General features: G+C 40.3%; 1 protein-coding gene across 5 annotated transcripts in view; it reads right to left on the reverse strand.

Annotated features, from left to right (window-relative positions):
* Positions 1-296: 296 nt before the first annotated feature.
* DACH1 (dachshund family transcription factor 1) overlaps positions 297-22,146 on the reverse strand; it is a 470,395-nt gene continuing 448,545 nt past the window's right edge. For 2 of the 5 annotated variants that reach the window (XM_039521001.1, XM_039520999.1), the window contains one exon: positions 15,557-15,625. Coding sequence is in view for 2 of the 5 variants with exons in the window: in XM_039520998.1 (XP_039376932.1) it covers positions 15,588-15,625 (38 nt within the window). In the remaining 3 variants the exon portion in view is untranslated. Of the gene's footprint in view, positions 312-13,151; positions 15,626-22,146 lie in introns of those variants that run through there. The other 3 variants (XR_005592968.1, XM_039520998.1, XM_039520997.1) reach the window with 3 other exon arrangements.

Below are 22,146 nucleotides of genomic sequence, written 5' to 3' on the forward strand. Positions count from 1 at the left end.
ACTTGCTCAACTTCCAACAGTGAAAAGGCTTAAAAGAGAAATAGTAGCATCTGTTTCCCAGAGGTGTTATTGATCAGCTCACAAGAGAGGTAATACTTTATCTCGATCCTCCTCGACTTTTAAATTGAGTGCAAATTGTTCAAGAGATCCATGTAGAAACCTATTTCTGGCTCATCGCTCACATATTGGATGGCAACTTCATTGGGGAACACCGAACAGCAGTCAAATGGTCATTAGTTCATTGTGACTGGAATTTAGAACATCTGTTTTTCCCATAGTCTTGCCAATGTAGTTTGTTCAATCTAAATTTGCTGGGAGAGACAATTATAAATTATTTAGGCTTGTAAACAGAGTATCATCTTTGACACAGCCTTCTCTCTTGATCCACACAGCCAGGCCATGTCTGACTCTTGACACATTTTCCTAGATAACATGTCTAGCATCTGGTCTTTCCTTGTTGTCCACACCACCATCATCTCACCTTAACTACTGAAAACTCCTTTTCTCACACCTTGACTACTGCAACCTAGCCTCCCTCAAGACCTGTCAAAACACATGTTGCTCTGAGCATTCTGTAAGTCTAACTTGACATGAGTAACTTGACATAGGTAAGGCTTCATTTCTCACTGGCATGATTAGGAAGATGAATAGAAGATTAAGTCTTAAATAAGGGTGTAACAAGCATTAGGCTGGAGTCAGTCTAACTCGGTTAAACAGGGAATAACCTAGTACTAGGGACAATGGACAAGGTAAACCTGGAATGTAGAGATCAGCTTGTACTGGAACAGCACATGGATAGAGCAGGTTACATAGAGATTGGTTCCTGACAAGTAACTAAGTCACTCATGAAGCACATGAGGCAATATATAGCCAGAAATGCAGGTGTTAGTCAAGATTTATATACGGAAAAGTTTTGCTGTGTAACTTTGGATTTGTGATGTACCCGTCATCCATCAGCTGCATTTCAGCCTGGACATCTGGAGAGTACTGTTGCTCTATGCTAAATAAAGCTACCTGAGTGCCAAATTTGGGAGTTGAACTGTGTTTTTAGGAACTGAGTAGAAAACAGTCTGGGAGGGATCCCAGAATATGCTAACCCCCACTTTGAGTCCCTCCACAGCATTTCCATTCACCACCAGCAAAAATATAAGCTTTTTCTTTATCTTCAAGGTCCTTAATCATTTAGCTTTGTTCTGCCAAGCTGCTGTATATTGTCTAGTCTGACCTCCTGTATATCACAGGCCACTACATTTCACCCATTTACCCCTGTATTGAGCCCAATAACTTGAGTTTGACAAAAGCATAACCTGCATTTCACTAAAGCATAGAAAGGCATCCAGTCTTGATCTGAAGACATCCAGAGATGGAAACTCCACCACTTCCGTTGGTAGTTTCCCTCGGTAGTTCCAGCGGTTAAAAAACATGCCTTACTTCTCGTTTGAATTTGTCAAGCTTTAACTTCCAGTCATTGGTTCTTGCTATGCTAGATTAAAGAGCCTTTTAGGACCCAGTATTTTCTCCCTACGAAGTTACTTATACACAGTAGTCAAGTCACCTCTCAAACTTCTTTATCATAAGCCAAACAGAAAGAGCTCTTTAAATTATTCACTGTCAGGTTTTTTTCTCCAGCCCTCAAAAAAATGTGGCTTATTTCTGCACCTTCTCCACTTTTTCAGCATCCTTTTTAAAATGTTGACACCGGTATTCTAGTATTAGCAATACCATGTACAGAGGGAAAATCACCTCCCTGCTCCTACTAACTATTTCTCTCTTTATACATCCTAGGATCGCACTAATCTTTTTTGCAACAGCATCACACTGGGTGCTCATGTTGAGCTGTGTGTCCTCTATGACCCGTACATTCTTTTCAGAGTCACTGCTTTCTAGAATACAGTATTCTCTGCTGTACATATGGCCTGCAGACTTGTTCCTATGTGTATAACTTTGTGTTTGGCTGTACTGAAACACATGTTCTTTGACTGGACCCAGCCTAACAGGTGATCCAGGTTGCCCTGTCATTATTATTTATTATACTGTCAACTTTTGCATCACCTGCAAATTTTATCAGTGATGATTTTATATTTACTTCCAGAGCATCCATAAAAACATTGAATAGCATAGCATCAGGAATAGTACAGACCCCTTCAGACCCTCTTTAAGCAACTGATTTGATGATGAGTCCACACTGCTTGCTACTTTTTGAGATGTCAGTTAGTTCTTAATCCATTAATCCATTCTTAATCTTTATTGAACACTGCCTTCACTCTGCCAACATCCCCACACTTGACTTTTTTTTTGTCTTTTAGATTGTAATCTCTTTGGGGCAGAGATGTGCCCTCTTACCCATGTCTACACTGATTAGCACAAAGGGGCCTAAGTCTTGATTAGGACATCTAGAATAGTGCTTCCATACCATAAATAATAAATAAATAATGATAAAAATCAGGGAATTATATATATATAATTCTTGATGTGAACTCCACTGAATAGATGCTTCTTAGTCTAAGGGCGAATTTATTATATCAAATGTCAAAAATAACCTTAAAAAGCCTATAACAGTCCATGTCCATTGCAAACCCATGTTCTAAGAAAACTTTTCCCTGCAATTTTTTCCACTTTATTTTTCATTTCTATTGTGCATCATTCATCTGTCATATTGTTGGCATTTGGCATTGGTAAATGAGGCACAGTGTGGTGACATAGATTAATTTATCCCCTGTAGTGAGATCTTTCCCATGAGATCTTGTGCTGGGTAATACGACCCTGAGCCATTTCTTTTTGAATTGGTGAAATTGACTCATGGAACTACAGGCCAAGACTTTCAGCAATAGGGGCCTAAAATTAGGCTCCTAAATCCTTTCAGACTCCTAAATAAATGATCTGATTTGTACTCAATCTTTAGAGTAGGTTGTATTTAAGCTACTACGTCAGGGGTTGGCAACCTCTGGCACGCGGCTCGCCAGGGTAAGCACTCTGGAGGGCCGGGCCACTTTGTTTACCTGCCACATCGGCAGGTTCGGCTGATCACAGCTCCCACTGGCCATGATTCGCTGTCCCAGGCCAATAGGGGTGGTGGGAAGCCGTGGCCAGTACACCCCTCGGCCCGCGGCACTTCCCGCTGCCCCCATTGGTCTGGGACGGCGAACCGCAGCCAGTCGGAGTCACGGTCAGCTGAACCTGCTGATGCAGCAGGTAAACAAACTGGCCCGGCTCGCCTGGGTGCTTACCCTGGCGAGCCGTGTGCCAGAGGTTGCTGACCTGTTATAGACTAACAGACGTATTGGAGCATAACATTCACCCACAAAAGCTTCTGGTCCAATACGCCTGTTAGTCTCTAAGGTGCCACAGGACTTTTTGTCACTTGCTTTTTACACAGACTGTGGATCTGTGGGCATAATATTATCTTTTGGGCCCATAGGCACGTGTCCAGGTTGCCCAAAGGTTCACAGATGGGCGTTGGTGATGGGGTGATACTCAGCTGGCATGAAAGGAGGGGCATGTCATAGGATCAACTAATACCGATGCTATGCTGTGCGGGCCTGTCAGCGGCCCCCAGATATAATTGTGGTGCATCTTGGGGAAAATGATTGGGGAATGCTTAAAGGGGTGAAACTAATGCTTAGAGCAAGGTGGGACTTGCTCCGCTTCTAGCAGCCCCCATTGGCCCGGAGCAGCGATCCGCGGCCAGTGGGAGCCGCTATCAGCCGGACCTGCAGATGGGGCAGATAAACACACTGGCCCGGCCCGCCAGAGGCTTTCCCTACACAAGTGGCGACCTCTCTTTGAGAAACCCTGCATTAGGAGATGTCTGGAAACCCGACTGGGTGTGGGGAGGCGGTAGCCAAGCTAGTTGCTGGTGCCTCCTTATGGTGGATGTCCAGTGCAGGTACTCCATAGGAAAGGTATACAGTGACTGGAAAAATGGCTTGGAAAAGGACATAAGGTGTTCATTAAAGGAACGAATGGGGAGTGGTTGCGTATGATTGGTACGGCAGGAGCCAACCCCCCCATTCCTATAGCCCACCTTAACCCTCCTACGAGGGGTGGTGGTGGATGGTAAGGTCCCAGCAATGAATTTGTTGGAAGGACTTGGATAAAAAAAGAGGGGGAGCTGGTAAAAGTGCCCCCAGGGTAATTACAGAATAAACTTGGGGTTACCTGCACTGTACACTGTTATCTGCTGGGTAGTCCCAGACATCTAATAATAAAGTTGTGGCCTGATTAACCCATGTCAAATGTCTCCTGTCCTTCTTTCTGCATAGCTAGACAATGACCACCCTACATCTTTAAGCGGGGTGGGGGGCTTGGGCTGGTCTGGCCAAGTGAAGGGAACAGTGCTTTATGTCTGGGGGGGCGGGGGAGATGAAAACTGTTGCAAAAGGGGCACTGTGGTCACTGACTCATCCCCTGGGAATGCAGGGTTTGAGAAGGAGCAGCCCCATGCCAGGAACCTTCCTTTTTACACAGACCAAGGCTGAGGCAGGACCCACCCTCTCTCCCTTCTAGATGGTAACATGCCAGGTTTGGTCAACACCTGGTGTGGGCATTACATTAACCAACTCTTTTTTAGGAGGGCTGGACAGGAATTTTTCCCTTGCCACCATATTGGCTTGGGTGCAGTTGGGTTTTTTTTTGCTTTCCCCACAGCGGGTTCAGGAAGGGCTCTATTCATGCATGGCATGACGGGCAGTAGGGCCATATGTCGCAACTCATCATTTAAGTGTAGGGCGGATGTCCAGTGCAGGTACTCCATAGGAAAGGTATATAGTGACTGGATATATGGCTTGGAAAAGGACTTAAAAAGAGGTGTTCATGAAAGGAACGAACGGGGGGTGGGGGGAGTACGGTTGGCGACTTCTCTGATTGGTCCGGCAGGGAGACAACCCCCCCATTCGTATCGCCCACCTTACGAGGTGGGGGGTGGATGCTAAGGTCCCAGCAATGGATTTGCTGGAGGGACCGGGAGGGAAAAAGAGGGTGAGCTGGTGGAAGCCCATCACTCCAGGCATGATAAGGTCCTGGCAATTCATTTGCTAGAGGGACATGGATGGAAAAATAGGGGGAGCTGGTAAAAGTGCCCCCCAAGGTAATTACGGAATAAACATGGGTTACCTGCACTGTACATTGTTATCTGCCAGGTAGTCCCAGACATCTAATAATAAAGTTGCAGCCTGATTAAACCCATGCAAATGTCTCCTGTCCTTCTTTCTGCATAGCAAGACAATGGTAGCACATTCTGTTATAGTTAAGGCTGCAAAACAGTTTCCAAGCCTCTGTTCTATTTTCATATATTCAGAATGAAAATTTAAGCCAAATCCTTTCAGCCATTTTTAAAGTGTGTGTGGGGAAACACATTTAACTTTATAAAACAAATTCTAACCTCAGGTTTAAAAACAGAGATAGAGCAAAGATGGGTGGCATTTGAAAATTAAGAATAATCATTCTTAGTGATCATGCAGCAATTTTCTTCGGTAGATTTTACAAAGATGGATTAGTAGTATATTCTGCACTATACACCTCCACTCCGATATAACACGACCTGATGATAACACGAATTCGGATATAATGCACTAAAGCAGCGCTCTGGAAGGGGAGGGGCTGCGCGCTCCGGCAGATCAAAGCAAGTTCAATATAACGCAGTTTCACCTATAATCCGGTAAGATTTTTTGGCTCCCGAGGACAGCGTTATATCAGGGTAGAGGTGTACTGTAAATTGTGGGCTCTTCAGGGCAAGGACCACAATTTTGGTGCTAAATAAATAATAGGAATAGAATAGCCTATATACAATAGGCTAAGAGATAATTAACACTTTAGCTGATTGAACACTGGGCAAAGTATAGATATAGGGCCGTAAAGTATCTTAGTAGTCTTATAGTTTTAGCAAACCAGATTTTTGCTGGGTTTCTGTTTCCTGGAACTACCTGGCAACAGTCTTAGGTTGATACATTGCTTCAGTATGACCTCTGTACCTTGTGAAATCTCACTGTGTGTGCAGATGAGTTTTAGTGTCTCTCAGAAAGGTGTTGGTGGAGGAGAGCACTAGAATCTAAGCTGGTTAGGTTATAGTTTTGATCTGTCTCTCTCTCTCTCTCAATCTCTCTCTGCTTAGTTTAACATTTGTTGAAGATCTCCAAATGACTGCTTTGCAATGCTTCAGTGTCCACCATAGAGAGTATTACACAATCATTCATGCCATTTTGATAAATAAATAAACAATTACAACTCAGAGATAAAAATAAAACAAGTAGGAGGATTAAAGAAGAAAACAACAGGATATGGTGCTGCTGAGCTGCCCAGAACAGAAGAATACTAGAAGGATTCACTCACATCCATAGCAGCCATGTGTCATTTCTCAGGATGAAAACCAGCATATACTCTCCTGTAAAAGGGGAAATATGGTGGTAGAGAACTTAAACAGAAACCTAATCTTTATTTCACTGTTACTGAGATGCCCTTCCATCTTTCTAGCATAAAATATGTCTATGTTACAGCCATTCTACTTAGTACTCTTCTGTTTAAATCCTTCTCCCAGTTTCAGCATATGTGGATTCAGATTTCCAGAGAAAGTTTCACTTTTTGAACCTTAAAATGTCCACCCAGAACTCAGCCAAAACTATCATTTTGGGCCAGCATGAAAACCAAAACTGAGCCTAGACTTAGCTCGAAGTGTGGCTAGGTTTGAAGTTCATGAACTTCCACACACTTTTCTGTAAACTTGTGCTGAGCTTCAGATTTGTAACAAAGCCAAGTAAAGGTGAGGTTTGGCTGAATTCTGATTTTGTTGCAAAAGATTCTTGGAGCTCAAGGGGCTATATGTCCTTCAAAGCAGCTAACAGTAGCTCAAATTACCTTTCCAAAATGACTAGCAGTAATTAATCATTCCAAACCACAGGTGTAATTCAAAGTCAACCCCTGGCCATGACTTTTAGGCCATTATTGCCTCATTAGTTTGCATCAGTCCCTTGATTATTATTATTTATTTGTATTATCTAAGCACGTAGGTGCCCTAGTCATAGTCCGGGACCCCGATGAGCTGCTGCTAGGTGCTCTCCAGGCACAGAACAAAAAAACAGTGCCTGCCCCAAAGATCATATAGTCTAAGCATAAAACTAAAGGCAGATGGATATAGACAGAGAGGGAAATGTAAATGAGACAGTACAGGTCAACATGACAGGCAGTGCTCACTGCACAAAGAGTTGCCCCATTCTTCTCCAGACAGTGCTATAAGACATTTTAAAATGTTAGAAGTTATTCTCATAAATCTACTCCTTTGACAACTCCCCAGTACTCATATCTGATCCCTTAACTCCCTTAATTAAGTTCTCCGGGTAAATTACATTATCAATAAATACGTTTTGCAGGGACGCTTACATATTTTAATCATAATTATGAAAGGAGCATTCCATGATACATCTAATCAGTAGTTAAAGATATAGTCCCAAATAGGACGATTAACAAATTAAACTTCTAAAAACTTGGTTTCAGTTATTAGGATTTTAGGAATGTGAATTACAGTTAGCCAACAGGTTCAAAGATTTGAAACACTTTATTTGAAGGGGGGGTAAGGAACAGAATGAAAAAAAATGTAAATGAATACATAGTAATTCATTGGGCTTCATACTGCTTTTCTTTTCCTTTGAGACTGTTGTATAAACACATTAACTCATCACACAGTGTGTGTCTGCTGAATGTGCTCAAGGGAACTTCCTCCTTGAGCAAATAAGGAGAAATTGTGCATACTATCCAGCAGTCACACCTGTTCTTCCCCAAAACGAGCACTCAGATAAAACTCTCTTTCAGGGACTTACATTCAAGACGAACATACTCAATAGCTTTAAGAGAGGCTTTCAGATCTGGAACAGTAATATGCTAGAGAGGACTTTCAAGTTTCTGGAAGTGAACCCTTATACTTCTTTGGAGATTGCTATGTCCCCACTAGATATGACATCAGTAGAGTAAATATCCTGGTTTTGAAATATATCAGGTTGTACCAAGGGTCAGGATTTCCAAGTAATACTTTGTTGAAGTACACACCTGGGTTTTTCTACAAAATCTTTTCTCCCTCCCTCTTTCAAATTATATGGGTTGATATCAGGGATCGGCAACCTTTGGCATGCGGCCTGCCAGGGTAAGCACCCTGAAGGGCTGGGCCGGTTTGTTTACCCGTCTACAGGTTCGGCCGATCGTGGCTCCCACTGGCCGCAGTTCGCCACTCCAGGACAATGGGGGCTGCGGGAAGCGGCATGGGCAGAGGGATGTTCTGGCCACCGCTTCCCGCAGCCCATATTGGCCTGGGACAGCGAACTGTGGCCAGTGGGAGCTGCGATAGGCTGAACCTGCAGACACGGCAGGTAAACAAACTGGCCCGGCCCGCCGGGTGCTTACCCTGGTGAGCTGCGTTCCAAAGGTTGCTGATCCCTGTACTATATCCTATTTTTGCTATGTCTGCCCCATCCTCAATCCTGGTTCACTTGTCTCATACATACATTATGGATAGGGCCCTACCAAGTTCAAGGCCATGAAAAATATGTCACGAACTGTGAAATCTGTCCCTCCCACTTTCCCCCCCACCATGAAATCTGCTCTTTTGTTCGCTTTAACCCTATACTATACATATTTCACAGACAAGACCAGAGTTTCTCAAATTGGGAGTCCTGGCACAAAAGGGAGTTGCAGGCGGGGGCACATGGTTATTTTAGGGGGGATGGTGGTATTGCCAACCTTACTTCTACACTGTCTTCAGAGCTGGGCGGCCGGAGAGTGGTGGCTGTTGGCCAGGCACCCAGCTTTGAAGGCAGCACCCAGCCAGCAGCAGCACAGAAGTAAGGATGGCAGGATATGGCATTGACGTCCTTCCTTCTGTTCTGTTGCCTTCAGAGCTAACCCTAACCTCTACAATTACAATACCGTGACATTTCAGATTTAAAAACTGAAATCATGAAATTTACTATTTTTAAAAGCCTTTGTCCATGATATTGACCAAAATGGACCACGAATTTACTAGGGCCCTAATTATGGAGCTGGGGTGGGGGGGGTGTAAGCTCTTTGGGGCATAGACTGTCATTTGCTATATATCTGTATAGTGCCTAGCATAATGGGACATTGACCAGCTTGGCCTGTAGGCACTCCACGTTATAAGTGTTAAATAATACTCTGGATGTTTTTCAGGAAGTATTAAAGCAATCACTTCCTTTGCCAACTGTTGTTCCCTCCTTCATTGGTTACAGCTTTGGGAAAGTAATTTAAATGGGGGAAAAATAATAGACTAACCAATTCTAATCTGAATGGGAGCCTTTATCTTCTTTCCCCTCTGGGTTTATCCCCCTCTCTCCTATGCTGCTCATCTGGCTCATTGGTTACTGCAAGAAGCTGTATTGCTGGAACACTAGGCCTCTTACAAGCTAACAGGGAAGAAATTGGAAAGCCCTTCCTAAAATAGTGGTAGCAAACCAATGATTTGGGAAAACTTTAAAATATATCAGATTAACACGTAAAATACATTCCGAAGTTTTCTCAGGTGACATGAGTGATTGGGGTAGGCTGGGAAAGCTAAACAGCACTAATACCGCAGTTGTCTCCCAAGTCTTAAAATGTTGGTATAACCGCTCTGTGCTTCAGTTTCCCCAGTTGTTTAATGAATATAAAAATGCCTACCTCCCAGGAGGTGTTAATGAGACTAAATCATTAATGTTTAAAAACCTTTGCAATCACCTCATAGGAAAATGATATAGAATTGCAAAGTATCATTATTAAGGTAGATTACAAGTTGCTGTTTTCCTGGTCAAGGAAACATTTTTGCTATGTTACCAAAGGAGTTGTATTACACAGGTGGATTCCTGATTATGCACAATACTCATTTTCTAACTAACTCATGGTATTCAATAGCTTAACCTGTCCTGGGTACCATGTTCAATTAACCATATGTGGGAAGGGCCTCAAAAAGGCCAGTTGCCTTCAGCCAAAGTAGTACTTTCTATTTTGTTAGACTTATCATGCTCATTTTATATTCCTAGTTATAAAATGCAGCTGAGAACCCCTATAAATTATCTAAAATCCAAATGTGAAACTTTCCCATAAATCCCTATGTCTTCATCGTGGATCAGCTATTTAAAAGGGCTAAATTCTAATCTCTATGGGAGCCTCTGTCTTCTTTCCCCGCTCTCCTCTCCTGCTAATCTGGCTCATTCCTCTGGCCTCCTGATACAGAGGCAAAAACCATGCATTTCCCCAAAGGTATTCCAGTGACTTGCGCCTCAGAACAACTGTAATTCCCAAAAGCTTGTGGGTAAAGCAAGTGCTTCTTGCTACCTGACATCACAAGCAATTATACTTGAGATTGCATGGTGGATGCAAGCTCTGTGATTAATAGACCAACACGCCAACCTGTCACACTATGCATTATCCTCATTATCCTGGAATCTAACTGACACTTCACAATGGATCATCTTGAAGGTACAAATCCTCATTATAGGGAGCCATAATATTAACCCACAGATTATGTTTGAATTCTTTTGGATTATGTACAAAAACAGAGCATTTAGGGCAAGATTTTCAAAAGTGTCTAGGATTGGGTGTGCCTGAATTTTTCGATGTCCAACTTGGCACACCTTATAAGGTCTAAACTTCATAAAGAGCTGTACAGCTGCTCTCTGAAAATCAGGCTCCTTTTCACAGATTGATAGATTACTGTGAACACCTAGTCTGATCTCCTGCTTTACACAGCCCTTGGAATGTCAACAAGTAATTCCTGCATTGAGCCCATATCTTGTGATTGAGCTGAAGCATATTATTTTAAAAAGGCATTCAAAGTGTCTAAAATTTGGCACCCAAAACCATAAACACCCTAACTCCCTAGTAACATCTGAAAATCTTGCCCTTAGGGCTTTGTTTATTAGACAGCACCCTGACAAACATCATATAATCAGTGAACCACTTTCAAAGGTTTGTGGCACCTTCAACAGAATTGAGATCTACATTTCCGCCAGAAAGCAACTTCAGAGCTCCATAGGTAGCTGACATGCGTCTGATGAAGTGGGTATTAACCTGCGAAAGCTTATGCTGCAATACTTCTGTTAGTCTATAAGGTGCCACAGGACTCTTTGCTGCTTTTACAGATCCAGACTAACATGGCTACCCCTATGACAGGTAGTTGAGTTTGTCAGCTGATGCCTCAGGGATGTTCGTACACCTTTAGGTGAATATTTTCCACACAGTTCAGGAGCCTGTGTGTCCTGGCTTGAAACTCCTTAGTGATCTGGCCATGCCCAGATCTGATACTACAGATGGGCAAGATGTGAATACTACAACCACTTCCTGATACAGAGATCTATTTCTGCTTTTTGACCAACACTTCTCCCTAGTGTCTTCTCTGTAGGTATCTTCTACATCTCCTTCCACTTGATTGCTCTTTACTGTTGGGGAGGATCTGCTTTTGTGGTTGTACTGCCAGACCTCAAGATAGCCACTACTACTGGTGTTGTTCAACTGGACAAGTCCACCTGAAGCACTGGTTGGTTCCAGCTGCTGGTTGCTGTCTCACTGCCTGACTACTAAAGAGATGACTCATCGTGCAAAGAGGACAATGTGAAGCCAATGGAGATGCAGGTAGCTTCTGAAGGAACTGATGGAAGCTTCTTGTTTGGGATATTTAAAACTGGACTGGAAAAATGCTTGACAATTTCTATAAAGAACAATCCTGTACTGGCATGGAGATGGAGATGGATTCATAGACTAAACAGTTTTTTTTTAATCTTAGCTCTATAATTGCACCACGCTAGTTCTCAGAGCTTTCAGTAAGCTCCAGTGGAGACATCAAGAAGGTACTTGGCTGCACAAGTACGTAGATGGTTTTTGACCATGGGGCATTTTAAAGCAGAAAGAGGAAGAAGAATGTTGTTGCTGCATATGCAGGGGACAAAAGAACTCCTATCTGAACAATTGGCCAGCAGCAAGAGTCCTGTGGGGTCCATGCAGCCTTTAAATCACACAATTGCAGAACTCAGAACACCTAGGAGTAATTAAATAGCCTGGTCCAGCTAAGCTAATCTCCTTCTGATTCCCAAAGCAAACCTGTTCCCCAGTGAAGACAGGAAGCAATATTGCAGGTGAACGTTCCTATATTCTCATCCCTGTTAAAAGGGAACATGGTCCTTAACATGTAAGAAGAATATCTAATTTTGGGGTTCTCTAGTGCAAAAATATCATATTTCCAGATTTGTTTTGAAAGACCTGCCTTCAAAAATGCCACCTAAGTCCCTACTCCTTCAGAAACATTTAAACGTATGTTAAGACATGAGTGCTGTATTTTTTTTTATAAAATACTTGTTTAAGCATTAGAAATATTTTCTGTATGTAAAACAAAAGCGTTAGGATTTCAAGTTTCTAAATATGTTGTCTCAGCTGAAGGAGATTTCAGACAAAAACGACTAGGTTAGAGTAACAAATCCCACACACTCATGTAGTTACAGGAATATGTTTTGTTCCATCAATATGTCCACTTTACATTATTCAGCACAAAGCTTTGTGAAATAAGAATCATGGGAATATCACAATATAAAAGAAAAAGGTACAAATAACAGCTTCATAAACTAAGCAATGTACATAAATAAATCATGTAGATGGGGGCAGTTTGCTTAGCTAGCAAGAAACAAAATATGGAAAATCTGCTTGTTAAACAATAACCAGAGTGTGCTTTTATGATGTTTTTTCACCACAGTAATTCATATTAGAGATAGAAGCAGTTGCATGTTAAATAAAATCATTCAGCATTGTTCTCCTCGCATTACAAAGAGCTGACTTATGTTGTTTTTAGATGCCTCCCATTAGAAAGTAAATATTCCTCTGATGTTATACGTTTCACAAAATTTAATAAAGATGAACTGTAAATAAAGTCACAGGGAGATTTCAGACAGTTTTATTAGCAGATTGTTGAAAAGAAAAAGAAAATTAAATACAATAACAGTAAACGTGGTTCTCACATTGAAACCAGGCTCAAATAACTAGGCTACCATAGAAAAATTTCCAATTCTTGCATTATGATGTAAAAACAGATTTTTGTACAGATTTTGTACAACAAAATTCGTAATAACCTTTTATCATTTTTAGAAAACTTTAAATATATAGATAAAAATAGACAATTTTCATAGGTCCTACATGAAGATGAGAATGTTCTGTTCCAAGGGCTTGCATAGAGCGCAAATGTGGTTATAATATAGAACAACTAGACATTAATATTTTTAAGATTTCAAAAGCATATAAACAATACCATGAGCACACTTTTTCTTCATAATCTATGCAAAAACAAACAAACAAAGAAAAAACAAAACAAACAAAGAAAAAACCCAGCAACCCAAAACTTGTGTAACTGAAGAGGGGCAAAAGTTCAGCTGATGGTAATATTTAATGAATTGTAATATTTATACCATTTTATTAAGCTCTTAATCTTATGAATTGTTTCCCCCTTAATCCTTAACATTTCCATTTATGTACCAAGCCAAATACTGAGGCATTCCTAAAGGTCTTGAAAATATATACTGTAAAACAATTAAACCAACTTACAGGTGACTCTATGCAAGGAGCAGAGCAATGGCAGATGCTACTACATGTTTCAGTTGTAGGCTTTAATTCTCTTTCAGATATGAATGATTCAAAAGCTTGCCACGAGTCCATCAAAATTTACAGCTGTTAACCCTTTAAAGACTGCATATGAAAAAACTGGTGTACAGAATCTCTGAAGTGTTCAAGCAACTATGAAAAAATCATGATTAAAAAAACAACGTTACTATAAAGTATTTGGTAACGATATTTAATGAAAAATATTGCTCGACATTTCTTTAAAAAAATTACCATGATGTGAACTTGTATATACAACTTTTCTATTGTTAGAAAAGGATTGTGGTGGACTAAATAAGGGTGTACCAGCATGGCAAGGAAAGACCTACAAAACAATAGAAGCGCAGAGCTAGAGTTTACAAATCTTTAGATTTCTTTTTTAATTTGATAAAATGATATCCAATCAGAACTATTTGTAAAGGAGAATTTTCTTAAGTTAGGCATCTTAGACATTTAAGATTCTGATATGTTTCCATGTAATAAATAACATTTTATATGCATACATTACAGATGAAGAAAGCATAATCACAAAACTTACAGTAACAACGCTGATTCACCAAATCAGTCTTTAAAGGGGTAACTTAAAATTATGCAAAGCAAGGAACATAATGTAGGTATGTAATAAGCAGTGTGATGCAGCTTACTTCCAGTTATCAGCACAAAGGTGAAAGCACATTGTAGCTTTCATAAAGACAGTGAAAATAACACATAACCACCCTTCCCTAAGATAAGGTGAGGGAGGAACAACAAACTTCAACTGTATCACTCAGCTCTATGTGGTATTGGACTGATACATCTAGTGTTTGTTAGGTTTTCTTTTTAGCAACATTGACGTAATATGACATTAACATATAAAAATATTTCTGGTGTTTTGACTTGCTGCTCAGCCACAGTCCATTCTTAAAAGTGCTGTTTCAGGGCACTAATCAGGGATCAATATACAAATAAAAGTGGCTGATACGGAATTCTCATTCGTTACCAGATGCTTAAGATCTCATTCATTAATACTGTGACTCCAGGACAAATATTTACATGCCTGCATGCGTTAAAACTAGAAAGGCGTCTTTCTGACAAACAGGGTGACAAAACATTATCTAAAATGTTCATTTTCCTAAATGCTAGTATTCTACTGCATACATAATACCTTCCTGGTGTGGTTTGTGTTTATATACTGTACACGTGACCAACAGTTTGAATAAGAAGCAAAGTCTTTTTTTTCCCATAAACCCCTGCCAGTTTAGAATGAGAAATTATTACTCGTTTTATTTATATTTTTATGTTTATTTTAGGAAAAGAGACTTTGTGAACAGTAAAACAGTTTTGCTTACATTCAGCATTTCCTTTCTCTTAGACAAAATTTCATTTTACTTCATGTGGTCTAGCATCCAGGTGTTGGTCTCCTGGAAAGCATGTGGAAAAAAATCTTTAGAAGAAAACCCACGTTCACAGAGTTTGAAAATTGAATATAACAGGTTTTTTTTCCCTTTTACTTTTTTTTTGTCGGAATCCTCTTACGCCCCCATACAAGTTTACTTCTGAGCTGACTTGCTGGTTTAGGTATGACAAAACAGTCTGTAAGTGTAGGTGGATACTGCTGGAAGGATTGTTTGATGTGCTCAAATACAGAATCATCAGAGGAGGACAGAGTTTTCATTCCATTAAAAGGGGAATGTTAGGCCTTGTTCTGACTGGTCTATAACTTTGTATACAAGGATCCAATAGCAAAGCTGCAGTTTTTGACTGTAAGAAGAGTGAAACTTGTACATTTACAAACATTCTCTAGGTCTCTGGCTTGAGCCACAGGTGATAACCAAAGGAGAACACTCTTGCAGAATGCTTTAAACTTTTGAAGAACATTGATACACAAAGTTAAGGAAGTTGCCTTGAAAACACTTTGTTGTTGCAGAACTTCCAAATAATGAACGTCTTACTGCAAAGTTCTTTACCGTAGCACAAATTGCTTCAGCAGGAAAAATTCAGTACATGACTGTAGTTTTCAAATAAAGTCGTCCATCTAAAATAAGAAAACAAATATTTTATTTAAATATTCGTTCCAGTACTGTATCAACAGAAATAACAGTTACTTTGTAAAATGGATAATTGCAAAATGTCATGCGCCATAAAGCTATTTTAAATGAGCAATGTTATCAAGAAAATCTGTTGTCATCAAGAAATCTGTTGACCTGTCACTGATGTAACATCACCTATATGTATTCAAAATTAACTCTATCAACAATTACATACAGTTTGCAAAATTTGGACACTGCAACTGTTCCTAATACCTGTAAAGCTTTTATATATGCTGCATTCATATCAATGCATGGAGACTAGGAAAGTAGGTGGAGCTTCTGTGCATGTTTTTTTACTGATATGCAAACTTAACTGAGTCCTACTGAACAGCAATTCCTTCATTCATGGTTTCAGAGCAAAAATATTCCTGCATACAACCATAAGTACTACCATCACTAAAGGCATAGCTTATAACTTATGCTTTAGCTGTGTTGTTAAATATACCGTGTAATGTAACCATTGTGCACTTTTGTAGCTATTTATATAGAACCCAGTATAGGATATTTAATCAGTATCAGTGAGCCTTTTCTCCCATAAGTGAGATTAACTAAACAATTACTATGTTAAAGATGCAATCATATCTCTCAATTTTTACCATCCAACAGAGAAACAGACTTCAAGTGGTGGGGAACCATGAGTAATAAATAATAAATTATTTGAGTCAGTAACAGGAGAAATAAAAGCACTGGGATGCATAGAGCCTTCCACCCAAAAGTACTGTAACCTGATTTATAAGTATAAAGCAAAACCTACTGCTTTATGAGTACAAGATGTAAAATATATAGCTCTATGTGTATGTATATTTCAAGAGTATAAGCAAGCTCATTGGATCATTCTTACTATGCTGTCCTGTGTGATAAAAAGTGCAGGTTCTCTGACTCTAAACTACTGAGATTAAGGCAAATTGTGAAGCACATTAATCATGTACAGTGGATAATTATAAAACACACAGCCTAACCATGAACCTCAGCACTACACTACACATCTGTATTTGAAGACACATGCAGCACAGAAGTCCTTTTGGTTCAACCCCAATATACCAACAAGTATTTGCAATATGTTTTTCAATTCAACCTGGTTAATCTGAATTAGTCTGTAAAGTTCACATTAGGAAAAATTAAGGTCAACAATTCTGTGCAATGCAGATTTACTGATAATGAAGGAAGTCTATTAAATACTCAGATAACTGCATAAAAGACCTGCATCAGTGAAATGATCCAACTATATATACTGAGAGAAACAGAGAGAAGTTTCCCTGAAGAGCAGCTGAAATTATATCACAAATGTAAATGACCATATTCTTTCCTCAGGTACACCCCTGGCATCCCCATTGTCAAGCTTCTGTGGTGGCTGCACAGGGAGAGAGGGCAGACTTAGCATCTATTTCTTTCCTCTCCTGCAGTTGTTCTGCCCATTTCCCCTCTATTCTTAATTTCATTTTGCATCACTTTTCCTGATCTTTTCTCCCCTTCCCTCTTCTCTGCCCCTCTCCTTTTCCCAGAAGTTCCAAGCCTTTTTCAGTGGAGTGTTCCACTCTCCCACTGCCTGCCACCGCTTTATCTCAGAACCATGTCAGTGTTCTCTTTGCTCTTTATGTTCTTTGTGCACTAGAAATAAAAAGGAATTGAGTAAGGCCTCAACTTAAAGGCTTTTTATTCTGCGGTGATGCAAGAAGTGCAACCAAAATGTTTGTGAGAATCCTGGGGGGGAAAGAATGAACATGTAAAAACTAGCCTGGTAAATATCAAATCAGGAGGTATGATAAAACCTATTTAAAAATTGTAAAACTTAGGATGGCTGGACCCATTACAGGCTATAGTTACATATAATTCTCCTGCACACATTTAAGAAACGGCAACAATAGTACTAAAGCTGTCTCACTACCTCTGTAGGAGAATTACTCTATAGTATATACCAGCACTTTGGATATCTTGAATGTGTGCGTGCCAATGAGTGCTAGGCATAACTCCTGGGCCTAAACATTAAGATAACCTAAATTCAGTCATTTATATTTTATTTGACTATACTTGGTCTCTACATGTCTTTTAAATAAAATGTTTAGTTTCAAATATTCTCAATGAAAATACACCTCTACCCCTATATAACACAAATTAGGATATAACGCGGTAAAGCAGCGCTCTGAGGGGGCGGGGCTGTGCACTCCGGCGGATCAAAGCAAGTTTGGTATAACGCGGTTTCACCTATAACACGGTAAGATTTTTTGGCTCCCAAGGACAGAGTTATATCGGGGTGGAGGTGTATGTCTGTATGATGCTGAACTCTTCTAACCACTTATATAAAACAAAGGATATGTAGACAACAGCAGTACATTTAAAAAAATCATTGCTTAAGGAGCCAATCTGACACTGAAGTCGATGGGAGTTTTTTTTAAATGGGAGCAGGAGAAGGCCTTGTGTTTTCCATCTAAAGTCAACAAAAGACAATATTGATGAAGATCTTAAAAAAACCTCTGTCTCCTTTACAAAGTCGAACACATATTTGTTTTTAAAACTTGTTACCTTCTATGATATGATGGATACATATGATAAAATATAAACCTCATTGTCCCTCAACCAGCCTAATGGTGGATCATAAAATGTGCCATTTATTACCTTTATATGGATAATGACCTTAGAATGCTATATGTGAGCTAAGTATCTGATCTAATCATAGAATGCTATATGTCAGGGGTTGGCAACCTCTGGCACGCGGCTTGCCAGGGTAAGCACCCTGGCGGGCCGGGCCACTTTGTTTACCTGCCGCATCGACAGGTTCGGCCGATCGCAGCTCCCACTGGCTGCAGTTCACTGTCCCAGGCCAATGGGGGTGGAGGGAAGCTGCGGCCAGCACATCCCTCGCTCGTGCCGCTTCCCGCTGTCCCCATTTGCCTGGGACGGTGAACTGCGGCCAGTGGGAGCCGTGGTCCACCAAACCTGCCGACACGGTAAATAAACTGGCCCGGCCCGGCCAGAGGTTGCCGACCTCTGCTATATGTGATCTAAATATTTGATCTAATCCTATTGTTAGGTTCCTTATAAGACATCTTTATTCTCTCTTAACTTGTTTGACTAATTCTGCTAACAGATGGACAAATATAGCAAGCATTAAATATGTCAGCTGTAAAATATATGCCACCTGCCATGGTTACTGTAGATTAGGCACTTTGAAGATTAAGTCATAATTAGTAAGATTTTAACAGTTTCCAGAAATTGCAAAATATTTTATTTAATTTTTCAAAATTCACAAGAGGAGGGATAAGATACAAAAATGAACAACTTTTTCTTTAGGACCCATTGCACCAAACTACGCTTTGAAAAATATAATACCTATGCCAAGGTACTCTTCTCAAGAGACTGCTCATGGTAAACTTACAAGCAGGAGAAAGAGAAGGAGTGTATGTAGGTTTTATGTTCTTCTCCAAGTAAACATGCTGTATATAGCAAATAACCTCATGAAACTACATGTAAAGAACAAACAGGCAACTCGCTCTCCATCTCAGAGACATGGTGACATCAAACCACAAGAGCAAATGTTGAGTGGTCTGTGAGTTGCTATAGCCTCATATTATGATCTAATATAGCTTATCTAATACAGTACTTCTATCCTCTTCTCCCCTTTCCTTTCCTCAGATTACCCTCTCCCATCCCATACACGTCTCACCTCTCCTTTCTCCAAGCTCCTCTCTCTAAGCTCCAGCTGGAGTGACTGGAGCCTACCAATACTGTTATCAAAGTGATCTTGGCCTTATGAAGGTGTTGACAAAATTCCTGTATGGACGCCACTGTGCCACAGGATTCTTTATCATTAGTAGGGTTTCCTAACTCAGAGGAGCATACCAAAGAACCCATAAAACCTGATAGCTAAACAGGGCCTTGCATGTACATTATATTTTATTGAATTTAGTATATGTAGATTTTATATACAGGCACACAAAGAAATTGTGTATATGATTAACAGACATATATTATATCCCCCCACAGACAAATATATACAGATAAACTCTATTCATTTTATTTATTGCTCTATGTACATGTCTATAAAGATGGAGTGTATTTTTGTCACTATAAATACTGTTTTCACAAGGTACTGTACAATACTAGAGGTATGCATGTTATAAGTACACAGTAATACGTCCCACTCTTAATGTTAAATATAAAATACAAATTAGGAAAATTGTGATAACTTGCTGAGTAAAAGCATTTACAATTAGCAGAATTTCACTATGTTTTAATTGGTCTCCTGTAAATGTCAATATTCAGCAAGATTGAGTTACTAAAAGGAGCTTGCACAATGTGAAAGTGTCCACACTCTTAACACTCATATTTGTTTTTGTTTGTGGGGGATGTGATGACAGGAGTTATAGTCCAGGCAAGGGAGTATTTAATTTTTTAAAAAAAATCCTTTTTAATTAAAACTCATCTTGAGGTTTTTTGAATAAACACATCCAAATAGTTACAAGGTCAGAAATGTCATGGACAAAAAACAGTTTTGACCTAATGCTTGAAAAGGGTAGGGTAGGGGGAGGGGGAGTTTGAAGCAATACATATGCCATGACATGCATCCCCTTTGAGAAGTAAACTGGGGAATATTTACATTCACACTTGTGTAACGTGTGCAACAGTTAGCTTCTGGTAGTCTAAAAATTTTGCTGGATAAAATGCAACTGTATTACAGTATTATTTCTGTTAACATATGCAACTGTAAAAGTGTAAGATCTATAAGACATTTCAAGTGTAGCTTTAGGTTGCAATGTAAATAAATAAAATAATCCTGCAGTTAAATCAATGTCAAGTAGAATGTAGTGTGCAAAAGAGGATGAACCACTCTTGGGATGAGCCACTGAGGTTGTCTGAGATCAGAATCTATTGTGTATTACTAGGTTAGCAAAAGAAACTACACCATTTTGCTCAAGAAATTCCCTGAAAAAGCACAGGAACAAATCTGCACAGACACACCCCTAGAAGCCCGACCAGGGGTATTCTATCTGCTACCCAAGATCCATAAACCTGGAAATCCTGGATGCCCCATCGTCTCAGGCATTGGCACCCTGATAGCAGGATTGTCTGGCTATGTAGACTCTCTCCTCAGGCCCTACGCTACCAGCACTCCTAGCTATCTTTGAGACACCACTGACTTCCTGAGGAAACTACAATCCATCGATGATCTTCCTGAAAACACCATCCTGGCCACTCTGGATGTAGAAGCCCCCACACCAACATTCCACACAAAGTTGGACTACAAGCCGTCAGGAACAGTATCCCCAATAATGTCACGGCAAACCTGGTGACTGAACTTTGTGACTTTGTCCTCACCCACAACTATTTCACATTTGGGGACAATGTATACCTTCAAGTCAGAGGCACTGCTATGGGTACCCGCATGTCCCCACAGTATGCCAACATTTTTATGACTAACTTAGAACAAACGCTTCCTCAGCTCTCGTCCCCTAGCGCCCCTACTCTACTTGTGCTACATTGATGACATCTTACCTATATGCCTCCAGCTTTATCCAGAGCACATCACATGATCCATTTTCTACAGCCAAGCTCTCAGATACAACCACATTTGTTCCAATCCCTCAGACAGAGGCTAACACCTACAAAGTCTCTATCAAGCATTCTTAAAACTACAATACCCACCTGCTTAAGTGAAGAAACAGATTGACAGAGCCCGAAGAATACGCAGAAATCACTTACTCCAGGACAGGCCCAATAAAAAAGTAACAGAATGCCACTAGCCGTCACCTTCAGCTCCTGACTAAAACCTTGCCAGCGCATCATCAAGGATCTACAACCTATCCTGAAGGAGGATCCCTCACTCTCTCGGCTCTTGGGACATAGGCCAGTCCTTGCTTACAGACAGTCCCCCAACCTGAAGCAAATACTCACCTGCAACCACACACCACACAACAAAAACACTAACCCAGGAACTTATCCTTGCAACAGAGCCCATTGCCAACTCTGTCCACATATCTATTCAGGGGACACCATCATAGGAACTAATCACATCAGCCACACCATCAGAGGCTCGTTCACCTGAACATCTACCAATGTGATATATGCCATCATGTGCCAGCAATACCCCTCTGCCATGTACATTGGCCAAACCAAACAGTCTCTATTCAAAGTATAAATGGACTCAAATCAGATGTCAAATATTATAATATTGAAAAACCAGTCGGAGAACACTTCAACCTCCCTGCTCACTCAATCACAGACCTAAAAATTGGAATTCTCCAACAAAAAAAACATAAAAAACAGACTCCAATGAGAAACTGCAGAACTGGAATTAATTTGTAAACTGGACACCATTACATTAGTCTTGAATAAAGACTGGGAGTGGATGGGTCATTACACAAAGTAAAAACTATTTCTCCATTTCAATTGTCCCCTACTGTTACTCACACCTTCTTGTCAACTGTTTGAAATGGGCCATCCTGATTATCACTACATACGTTTTTTTACT

Source organism: Mauremys reevesii, linkage group 1, assembly GCF_016161935.1.
Source record: "Mauremys reevesii isolate NIE-2019 linkage group 1, ASM1616193v1, whole genome shotgun sequence".
Taxonomy (NCBI): domain Eukaryota; kingdom Metazoa; phylum Chordata; order Testudines; family Geoemydidae; genus Mauremys; species Mauremys reevesii.